The sequence below is a fragment of the Aulonocara stuartgranti genome, assembly GCF_965226115.1.
Source record: "Aulonocara stuartgranti genome assembly, chromosome: 3".
Lineage (NCBI taxonomy): Eukaryota > Metazoa > Chordata > Actinopteri > Cichliformes > Cichlidae > Aulonocara > Aulonocara stuartgranti.
In genome coordinates this window covers 7,522,813-7,534,921 of record NC_138941.1, presented here as the reverse complement: position 1 = coordinate 7,534,921, position 12,109 = coordinate 7,522,813, and the positions used below count along the sequence as shown (strand labels likewise).

General features: G+C 42.8%; 2 protein-coding genes across 2 annotated transcripts in view; one reads left to right on the top strand and one right to left on the bottom strand.

The window, feature by feature from the left end:
- LOC309702177 (NACHT, LRR and PYD domains-containing protein 3-like) overlaps nt 1-12,109 on the bottom strand; it is a 330,494-nt gene that overhangs the window by 239,113 nt on the left and 79,272 nt on the right. The window lies entirely within an intron of this gene.
- LOC309702384 (uncharacterized protein) overlaps nt 4,222-12,109 on the top strand; it is a 56,265-nt gene continuing 48,377 nt past the window's right edge. The window contains exon 1 of the mRNA XM_082527099.1: nt 4,222-4,830. Coding sequence (XP_082383225.1) covers nt 4,744-4,830 — 87 coding nt within the window. The 5' untranslated portion in view covers nt 4,222-4,743. The remainder of the gene's footprint in view (nt 4,831-12,109) is intronic.

Genomic DNA, 12,109 nt, shown 5'->3' with positions numbered 1-12,109 from the left:
CCTCTTGCTTTGTTTGGTATCTTTTCAGCTCAACTGAATTTAGTTGTTTTTTCACTGACATACTGCATTAGTATTACTATTACTATTAATGTAACTATTACTGATCTGAAATCACACAAAGAACCTAAAATCCTAGCAGTATTTTTTACTGTAAAAAAACCACAGACGTGTTGGGTAAATGTTTATAACTTGAAATGCAAATATAAATTGTACATTTTGTAAACAGATACAACTATTTATCTAAAAATGCAGCCAATACACCTGCTGTTTTTTCATTTTCTACAACCATTTAAAATAGCACTCACCTTCCTTCCATTTCCACAGTGTAACATCCACCCACCTGTGTAACATCCGAAATTCCCATGGTGTTGTTCAAAATGTGCTCTGGCACAATCATAAGCATCACTTGCTGCTGAAAACAAGAAGAAAGCCGGTCCTGCTATGGGCTGAACCATTTGTTAATGTGGAGGGGGGGACACTATGGAATATATCCAGTTCTAGCATTTATATTCACTGCTGACTGTAACTACGCTCAAACTGTTAAACTTATTTTAATAAACAACACTGTCATATGCAAAACTGGGGTGGCACTTGGGGTGGCAAGGGATCATTTTAGGGTGGCACTTGCCACCCCATGCCACCCTTCTAGATCCGCCCCTGCTGATGAAGCCAACAGGTTCGCTTCATTTGCAAAAAGCAGATATGAGTTTCTGAGGCCACAGTCTTCTGTGGCAGAAGGGGAATCAGGGGAAGCCCTGGAGGAGTCCACCACCCACCAGAAACAGGTCTGAGCTCTCACTGCAGTGGTAAAGGGGCTACACAGCCCACATGAGGCTGAGGGATGCAGCCTTCTGTCAGACTGTCACTAACACAGAGAAACACCCGTGTACACTCATACTCATGGGCACATACACCAATCAACCTAACCCCACTAACTGCTCGTCTTTGGACTGTGGGAGCCAGAGAACCCAGAGAGGACCCAGACATGGGGAGAGCATGCAAACAGCTTAGATGTTGGATTTGAACCCAGAACCTTCTTGCTGTCAGGAAACAGTGCCAACCACTTTTCCACTGTGCTGCCTGTTTGACTCTGATACACCCATTTTTGAGCTCTTAAAAACAGCCCTCCACACAACAGAGACAAACCATAAAGGACTTTGTGGCTTGTAGCAACCAAAGAAAGTTTAAGGTGCAAAATAAAGAGGTTGAAAGGAAAGTAATAAAGGAAACATGTAATTATAACAGTAATGTTGGCTGTGTATCACGTGTGGCATGTCATTGTGGGGCTGGCCTCTGCTGGGATTGAGAATATGTGATGGCGGGGGCAGGGTTGGTTACTGGGGTTTATCCTGATCTCCTGTTTAGTGGAACTGTGCTCCTTTGAATCCACAGCACTAACCTGGCACACACACATAAAATGCATCATTGCTACAGAGCACAGCAGGACTCATTATGAGTGGTGGGGCAGGCTGGATGGTGTTGAGGAGTCGTATCGCAGTGACATTGGCTCCCCTGCTTCACTCTCTCCTGCCCCACTAATGCAACTCACTAATCCCTCTGTCCCCTTTAGGTGGGGCTCACGCTGACAAGATAAAATAAGCTGCACGACTGGTGGGTGGGGGCTGTGCTGTCAGCCCCCCTGGGTCTGCTCCTCTGTGATCCTCAGTGGGCCAGTATGCCTCTCCTGGTAGCTCCATGGGGGATGGTGTGGTGGGTTGGTGGGTGCCATGGCGACTATGTGCGGACTTCACATTTTTGTCTGCTGTGACAGCTCCTTGATCTGGGCGGGGCCAGTGGGGTGTGGGTAGGTCCTTTGTGGGGCTTTGGACGTTGCCTGAATATTGTCAGGCAGCTGGGTGCTGTGCCTCGACCCTTTCTTCCTTTGCATTTGTGGTTTGGTGCCATAAATGCACAACATAGAAGAGCCACCTCGACGGGACAACACTCAGCGGTTCATCTGTCTCTCTTCCACAGCATGTCTTTATCCTGTCTTCCTTCTCTCACCCCAACCAATCACAGCAGATGGCCCCGCCCCTCCCTGAGCCTGGTTCTGCTGGAGGTTTCTTCCTGTTAAAAGGGAGTTTTTCCTTCCCACTGTCGCCAAAGTGCTGCTCATAGGGGGTCATATTGTTGGGTTTTTCTCTGTATGTATTATTGTACGAGCTACCTTACAGTATAAAGCACCTTGAGACGACTGCTGTTGTGATTTGGTGCTGTGTAAATAAAACTGAATTGAATTAAGAAACAACTCTTAGATTCCTCACATGATTCTCCTGTATTCCTACGGGACGCCAAGGTAATATAACATGGAAGTGTGTCGCAGTGCCTGGTGGCCACATGTTACCCATAAACTGTCAACCTGACCGTACTGTAGCTACGTCCAAAGACTAGTTAAAGATTAAAGCTTTTTGGGGGGTTAAATCTGACATAAATAAAGAAAGAATAACATTAAAGTCGATTCTTTTGATCACTGTAGTTCTACTTTGAGGATATGATGTGTAAAAACCCTCAGTCGTGGCTGGTGGATCTCACATTCCTGGTCTTTGTAATTCCAGTTCAATGAAGCCTCATTTTCACCTTTTTCCAGGTAAATTTTCCCAACTGTTCTAATGTCCATGCTGTGGCATTGTCCCATCATTTGTATTTCCTGTTAATGGATTTTTAATATGGTCTGGGAAATTACTATATATGAGTAACTTCCTGTTGTATTGCAGCTTAAGGCCATTGTCACTGAAATAAAGCCCAAGTTGTAATAGTTTGCATCCAGAACGAGGAAAAGGAAGAAACCCAAACACTGCTCAGTGGATGAGTCCGTCCTGGAATAAATACCAGGACAAAACTAAAAAGAAGAGCTTGTTTCCTCGAAGCAACAACAGAAAGCTCTTTGTCTCTACAGATGTTTCTGGGAAACACGTTAACAATATTTAAACATTTGTTCTTAATAAACGATTTTACTTAATGATGCTTTATGATATTTCTATCTGACCTAATGCAGCAGCGTATCCACATGAACTCTGCAGTGTTTCTACCCAGAGGCCACCGTGGTCCTTCTTTACTAATGCTGAGGGTTTTCTCCCAGCCGTGATAGCCTTTGACAGGTAAACTGAGTCATTCCAGCCCAGTGCAAAAATAACCTCCCTGTCTGCTCTTAACTTCACGCATCGATGCTAAAACGTTGCATAACTGAACCTGCAGACTGTGATCCTGTAGCTGTCGAGGAGAGGGCTTGATGCCGTCCATCTTCTGCTCAATTAACAACGCCTGCAACCTTTTGAGCCTTGGTCCTGCTACAGTCACAAATATAACATCATCACTCTTTATTTGATCCACTACACTGCTGTCATTTCTGTTATGGCCCCACAAGGTCACTGAATCAACCCCACAGCATCACGTACAAGTTTTCAAAGCGGTGTTCTAATCTGCTTCGAGCTTTCATCATTTTAGCCAGCCCCTCCGATCTTCTCCAGGTAAACACTACAAAGAAAGAGTTCAGTCTGAATAAAACATCTTGTGCATGTCACACGATACAGCATCCACAGCAGTATACACTGCAAACAGCAGAAGCTCTTCCTTCTTAGCCTTCGGTCCAGCAGTGATGATCTCCTCCTGCTTTTGGTTCACATCACCTTTCTCCTGAAAATCTGAGCTGGGCTTGATAAACCCTCAGCTCAGCGTGATATAAAGGTGGCTCTTCTAGTGTATTTGCCATCTCCTGAGCTCTCATTGTTACCATCTCACATTCTTCTCCAATCCATGGTTAGGGTGCTGCTCATAGGGGGTCATATGATTGTTGGGTTCTTCTCTGTACCTATGAAGCGCCTTGAGGCGACTTTTGTTGTGATTTGGCGCTATATAAATAAAATTGAATTGTCAGGGTCAAAGTTCAGAGGTAAGATTGTTTAGCAAATGAATGACAATAAATCATACATGTTTGCTGATTCACAGGTTAACAGCCTGGAGGAACAGGGCTGTGTCGTTCCTGTGATGTGATTCAGCTTTATTTCAGCCACTCAACAAAACAACATTATATTATATTTAATATATATTAAATATGTGCCAACTGATTCAGTACGTTTCATGTAGAAATATGTGTGGCAACCTTTTGTTGCAGCAATGATCTCAAAACACGGGGGGGGCTAAGATGAATGTCTGCTGTGAGGACAGTGGGTGTGCATGTGCTCAAGTCACGTGACACGTCATTTACGCAACATTTGGTCGATTTAAAAGTTACAGTGAGATAAAATCATGTTATGGATTGCACTCAGTATATTGTGCCGACATGGTGAGATTGTGTCTGTCGAGCCGAGGAGAGCGTCGCAGTGCCAAAAGCTGTAAAATGAACTATCAGGCTGGAGTGTGCTGCCACAGCACAGAGCAGTCACAGAGTCCTGCAGGCAGAAGAGGAGTGATCGTGTTAGCCACCTTACAAAACAAAAAGACATGAAGTGAAAAGCAGAGCGCAGAGTGAGGCAGAAGAAGACAGACTGGGCCAAGTCCTGCATGTGCGAGAGCGAGCGAGACCCGGGACAACGTCATCCGCCTCGCCTGGACTAGTCCGCCGGCCGGAGGAGGGACAGTGGCTGCACTGTGCAGCCGAAGACTCACTTTGATCGCACAGGAAACGAGCGACACAACCGGTCCACCGTCCGTGCAAACTGCGCCAGGCAGCGTATTGCAAGCTGGAGGACACCGAGGAAAGTCACAGTAGGAGCGGTGCTTAGTGAGAGGTGATGTCGGGGGGACATGGCTTCTTCTCCGGTCACCCCAGCATCGCTTGAAGGAGAAACACCTTCACCCACCGGGAACGAGGAGCCCGCGACCACCCGACAGGTACGACACGCCTCCGAGACCCTCTGCGCGCCCGGTAACGTTGTAACGTTTTACCGAAGTTCATTCGCAAACACACCAGTTTAAGATGGACCCGAGAATCAGCACACGGGAGCACTGGTGTCTGACTCAGCAGAAACGGCTCGACGTGCGTGTAATGCTTCGTATTTGATAACGATGGAATAATTCTTTAAAATAAGCACACAGATAAACACTGGTGGGTGGAAAAGCTCGTGTTTTGGTGAAATGAGTCCCACCTAGTCCGGTCTACACCTCATTCAGCAAACATCTGAGTCACCCTGAGACGCCAGTGCGCGTCCTTGTGATGCAAAAAGCCGTAAGTGACACGCTGTTTACACGCAGGAGCAGTTTAACACATGCAGGTTGTGCCAGTAGGCGTTTCCTTCAATGTGACACCAAACGTGTAAATCAGTGCTGGGAGCGGATGTTGGACCTGATCAGTCTTAATCTGACAAACTGTAGTTCCTGCTCTGTTTCTAATTCAGCCCCGTGACAGACAACCAGCATGTTCTCCTGTCACGTGTTATTGACACGCACATATTTAGTCCGTGTGTGGGATGTTAAAGGTGAGTTTGTTCAGGGCACGATCAGACTGAGGCCATTTCAACAGGTGCAAGGAAGTGTTAGTGTGGTTACTACGGCAGCACTGATGCCCTGATGAGTGCACATGGCTGGAATGAAAAGTCAATGCTATGTATAGCATGAACTACTTGTTGTCTAAGGCGGTGCAGAGAGTGAGCAGGAAATATCTGAGGTTGGATATTTCAGTACATACAGAGCTGTGCAGAGACATTAGGATCTTAAACTATTGTCTGTATCTGGCAAAGCGAGAATCTGAGCCTTGTGTACAAACTGTCTGGTGTTTGTTCTGGCAGGAATATGAAACTACTGTGCACAGCATGCTTATTAAGATGGCCCAGGACCAGGTCATCTTGCAGGATGGTAGTGTTACATCGAGAAGGTTCCTCTTTAATTGTTGGATTTCTGTGTGAGTTTTCTCCCTGTGCCTCTGTGGCCTCTCCCCACAGTATCTGTGTTTGTGTTTAAAGTGTTTAAAGTACAGCACTAGATGATCGTATGGGTGAATGTGACTTGTTGTAAAGCACTTTGAGTTGTTGTCTATATAAAGTCTAAATGGAAATCCACTTATGTGCAGAGGACCAGAAGATCCAGCGCATCGAAATAAAGAGTTCTTTGCTTAAACAATGAATTGTGCGATAAAATATTAATTTACAAATTCATTTTTAAGTTATTTTATTTATTCAATACAAAAGTAATTTATTATCTAGTAATTTAATTGAAAATAAAATTCTGTTGGTTTTTGTTTTTTTGCCCTTCTCCCCCGTCCCTCTTCTCAGCTGTTTCTCTTTCTTTCTCCCCTTCTTTCCCCCAGTCAAGTCTGTCCCGTATTCAGTAAGTGAAAATAAAATAAACAATAAAAGGTGAATCAAATGGACCATTACGGCAAGGCTGGGATGGTCAATTTGGTAAAGTAAATCCGTTGGGCATCTTTCTTTGCCTTTAGACAACAATTCTGATGCAAAAGAGCCAAACGGGACAGGCAAAAAAAATAAATAAAATAAAATAAATATTTATAAATCAGTATTTGAAAATAAATAATTATTCCATTAATAAATACTTCAAATCAGAAAAAAAAGAAATAAAATCTCAATAAAAACCTCACATCAAAAATCCTTTTCCTGTGTCGTCTCATGTCCAACATCTGTGTAGGCAGAGTGTAAACACAGAGGCTGAATGGCCTTTGGTATAGGTGCAAAGCTAAGACTGTCTAACCAATGACAGAGCTCCTTACCTCGCACCGGCTAATTTGCATTGCTCCGGGATTTTGGAAATTTATCCATTTATTCATTATGATGTGGTTCAGCATTATGATGCTGAACCACAGAAACACACACACACACATACACACACATATATATATATATATATATATACACATATATTAGGGGTGCAACGATACTCGTATCGATATTGAACCGTTCGATACAGTGCTTTCGGTTCGGTACGCATGTGTATCGAACAATACAACATTTTTAATTTATTTCATCAACTTTCCTTCTGACGATGCTGTCTGTGTTGAGCGCTCAGTGGATCTGCGTTCGACTACTCCGCCTAGGCTGCACTGTCGAGTGCAGATCCACTGAGCGCAGGGCAAGCTAGCGAGACAGAAGCTAAGCTCGTTGCAACATGGCAAACGAACCTCCCCCACCCTCATTCAGATCTGGTGTTTGGAACTATTTTGGTTTTCATGTGACGTATGACCCTGAAGGTAAGCGAGTCATGGACTAAAGTAAAACAGTATGTTGGATGTGCCACGCAATGCTCAATTACATGGGTGGGAACTAGTGTGTTAGCGCAGTTAGCTCGTTAACGGAGATTTGCCGTGTTGTGGCGTTAACGTCATTTCAGATTAACGCTGACAGCACTAGTGGGAACACAACGAATATGACTGCACATTTACTCCGACATCATCCTGGTGCAAAGACAAGTGGAAGCAGACAAAACAACAAGCACCATGCTACAAACTTTACCCGAGTCATTTAGACAGCTGTTAGCACAGGATTCTCCTTATGGGGACCTGATATGTTTAATATGCTGCTGAGAATATAGCCCAGAAGAAGCGTATAGTATAGCTTTTATTTTGAAAGAGACATTTCTCTGTAATAAACTCTCTTTTCCAAAGATGAGTGATTCCTCCATCAGATAGATTTATTTATTATTATTTTGTTGTTTCAGCAACATTAAATTTAAAAACTGTACGTTTGAGTTAAAATATATATTTATAATTTTAATAAATGACAAATTAAAAAGGCATGAACATTTTTTTTGTATCGAAAAAATATCGAACCGTGACACCAAAGTATCGAACTGAACCGAACCGAACCGTGAATTTTGTGTATCGTTGCACCCCTAATATATGTGTGTGTGTGTATTTATACATCAATCCATTTTCTTGCTTATGGAGTTCAGGGCCTGGGACCTACTCCATGTCAGCTTTCAGTGTTTATGAACATGAACATTATGAACTCATGACTCCCTTGGGAAGCCTATGGTTTTTCATAGGCAGGGGATATTTGTTTTATCACAGTTCATTACCAAACAGAGCAGGGTTCTAATTGATTTGTGGCTTTTAGGATATTATGTACAGGTGTGTAAAAGTGGAGTGAATATAATTACAAACAGCAATGCTAGTGGAGTGATGACAGACAGGGCGGTTGGGGGGTGGTGAACAGTTTGCCAACAGTTCTCCCCTGTAGAGAAGGACATCTGCCATTTCTTTTTCCTTTTAGTCAAACAATTCAGGTAGTGATGAAAGAAAATCAGACTGTGGCAGTGCTTGCAGCAGGTAACGGAGTGATAATGCAGAGTTTTTACTGCAGTGGACAGTCCCTAGTGTGACCATCGCTGGAACCAACCAGCTGATTTACACCATGGCAGCAGTCATCAGTGAAGTTCTTGGCTGCAACATGAACAATCTCAAGTAGCAATGCTACTAAACTTGCTGGAGAACTTTTAGTTCAGGCCACTTGATGAGTTTCACACAGTACTGCATATTATTTTATTAGGTTGGCACAAATGTAGGATTGTGTTTGTGATATCACGATGTATCTGTTTCCTTTTCATATTACACTAAAGAGATCATTGCCTACAAGCCTCCGTAAACGAACAGCATGTCTATAAAAGCCCATTCATCATCCGGCCCTCCTGCTCAAACACAACCATGTAGCACTCATCCCTCCACCCGTCTCATTCAGCATCCACACACATGTTGCAGGGAACGGGAAATAGAGTAGAGCAGCAAAGCTTGATTTTCTTTAGGATTGGTTAAACTAAAAGACGTTGACAAGGAATTTTAAGGGTTTTAGGAAGCATAAAACCGAAATCAGTTGTATTGGATACGAGTATAAATGAGTGCTTAGGCTCATGCAAGAAAAAACATCTTAGACAGGATATGACAAAACGTACTGTGATACAATTCTTCATTACTACAGCTCTTTGAGTGCTTTTGTAAAAAGTCAAATCTGTGTGCTCCATTAAACCCTGTAGAAGTTGTTTCGAATGCTGACAGTGGACAAACAAAGTTGTCATTTAGCTTAAACATTAACAGTAGAAAAGGCCCGATAGGAATCTAACATCCTTGGAATCAAGCTGTGGGAGTGAGTTTTGAAACCTTTCTGTAGGACTGCTTTAAACTTGTCTTCTTGGTGATGTGTGTCTGATGTCTTGTTTGACTTGAGCAGATTCTTTACGTGCTTTAAGTTTCTAACACATTTGCTTTAACCAGTAATTGAAACTGCTGAGTAGGAAGTACTAAAGTGGGTGTTGAGCATGTTGGGTGTGTCCTTATTACCTGTTTCGATGTTTTCTTTTAATTGAAAGCGTTTCATGAATATGAAATGCTTCTGCGTAATGTTAAACGTTATAAAATATTCTTATGATTTAAACTCTGTATTCATGGCTTATTCTTTCCTGGCCTTTCCTGTAAGCACTTTTATGCTCGGTGGTAAAATATCACAGAACTAGCAGTTTGGCGAGTGTCATACCGCCTGGATTAGTGGCTCAGCTGGTAATTCAGAGATTTATGTAGCTTAGTTTGCTGTGTCATGCTGATTTGGGGAGACTGGACACAGACCTGAGTCATTCTCTTCTGGGTGATCACAGTGGTTACTCTCCTCCCTTCCTCATCTCACCCTGCAAAGAAATCTTTGTTGTTCTGCCTTGACCTCTTCCTCTGTGTTAGTTTGCTGTCCTTTCATTAGCTAGCTTTAGGACTTCTCCTCTCCTCCATGAATGTATCCCCACTAATCCCATTACATGCTTGTCCTTGTCCCACATTTATCAAACATACTTTTTAAAATCAAACAGTTAGAAATGACATTCATTACTTCATTATGTAACATGTGATCTAAACAGCCTGTTAGCCCTCGGAGCACATTTAAGTAAATTGAAATAATTGTGCCAATAAATTGGATTTGAAAGCTCTTATTCTAATTTTCTGTTTTGATGATATTTGGGATATGCTGTTTATGTAGAACAGCTAAATCTAGTTCTTTATATTCCCATATAAATGATAAACACACATTATTTACAAAACACTGCCCGGTGGACGCCAAAGGACGGCCTGTTTTGATTACGCTGGGATCTTTTTGGACTGCACATTTTTGGTCTACGATCAAAGCTGCCACACCACGCTGGATTAATCTCCCAGTAGCTGAGTTTATGAAGTCATAAGAAAGGAATGTCCCACACGTTCCTGCTGTTACACCATATTTGGACTGGGACACCTTTGCTAACCTCTGTTGCTCAATGACACACTGATTTGAATCTGAAGGCGCTGGCGACATATTTGCAGCAGTGTGGGTTCACAGAGGCTGTTTAGACTCTGAGCATGTGACACACCAGTAGCGTGCCACGCTGGGCCTCTCGGGGTGGCGTACAGTGTCACTGTGTGTGTCTATTTAAGTGTTTGTCGTGTAAATGAGGACAACCAAGATATGTGAAGTATAGAGTGGTGTACCACATTGACAGGTTAATGTCAGTGTGTGAGTGTGTAGCAGTTTGTGTGGCCAGAGAAGGTCAGCAGCCTCCAGAGGACAAAGCGCTTGTGTTCTTCCACAATCGCCCGTTTGATCAGACAGATCATTTGGCATCTGTCAGGCTAAAAACAACAACGCAACATAAAACCAAGCATACGCTCTGCAGTCCTGCAGCTAACTCCTGACAGTCTGTCTGCTGTAGGCTGAAGAAATCAGGGGCTCATTCATCTGCACCTGTCAGCGTCTTTATGCTAACAATAGATCAAACAGTATGTGTCCACAGAATGTGTAATGTTGAAGGTTACCGTACATCCTTATCTCCAGCACTGAGAATCAGTTATCACTGATCGCTGTCTCTGCTTTGTTTTGACATGTTTCATATTTATATATTTCATATTTATAAGGTAAATACCCTACAACATTACAGAGAAGAAGAAGTAACCCCAGGCTCGGTGAGGGGCAGCCATCTGCCGTCACCAGCTGGAGGTGATGAGTGGAAGACTCGATAGGCCACTCTTATTTTCATCCACTGCTTCGTTACCTCGACACGATGTTTTGGATCATCGTCATGCTTGAACATCCATCTTCATGGGACGAAGGTTCCTCGTCACAGTACGATACGCGGTCCTGTCTATTGGCCCTCCATGCAGGGAGGTCATGTTGTGCTCTTAGCAGAAAAGTGACCCATGTTTCCACCGCTTTACTGTGGGGGTGGTGTTCTTTGGTTTTTAGTGATTGTGAGGAAGCTTTCACAGACAAACCGTCACAAAAAAACCCCATTAAGTGCCAAAATGACATAAACCTGTAGTTTTAAAATTTTTAAAAAACTTCTCAACAGAAAATCTGTTTAAACAAAAAGGTTTTGAAGTGCTTTTTAAAAGAATGGACAGAGTCAGCTGTAGACTGGTGCAGAGCCTTGGTGGTTTCTCTAATCCAGCACAGAAGCCAGTACATTAATCTAAATGCAATGACGGAAACGCAGAGGTGGGACCAAGTCATTGTTTTGCAAGTCTCAAATAAGTCTCAAGTCTTTATCCTCAAGTCTCAAGTCAAGTCTCAAGTAATGTCAGGCAAGTCAGAGTCGAGTCTCAAGTCACTGGTGTAAAAGTCCGAGTCAAGTCACAAGTCTGAAACTTTGAATTTCAAGTCCTTTCGAGTCTTTAAAAAAAAAAAACGAAAAAATAATGTTGCAGTTATGCTAAATGTAAATATTAGACCATGTAATTTTAAAATCTGTGTTTTTCTCAACACATGACAAAATAGTGAACTTAGAAAATATACACAAATTGTGAAATTGCACCTCTTTAAAATGCAGCTCAATTAAACCTAGCTCCAAGAATAATTTTCACCGACAGTTCTGAGATAAGCTGCATGTTATTCTTGGATGCGCTTGTAGGACTGGCTTTAAAATCGCATGACAAAAATATCATACACATAAAAAAAAAACTGTATCACCAACGTAGCCTGGACAACATTTGCTAGTTAGATGAAGTCAGCTATCTCATCGTAGCATATTTATATGCATATTTATAATCATACGGTCCTTGGAGTGAGTGCATACACTCATGAAGTTTAGTAACTTCAGGGGCCCGTTCTTCGTACCTCGCTAAGTAGGTTAGCTGGATTTGATTGTTGACGATTTCGCCTGATCTTGGATCGTTCGGTTCCCCGAAGCTCATCCGGGACTTGCTGTCATAGCAACA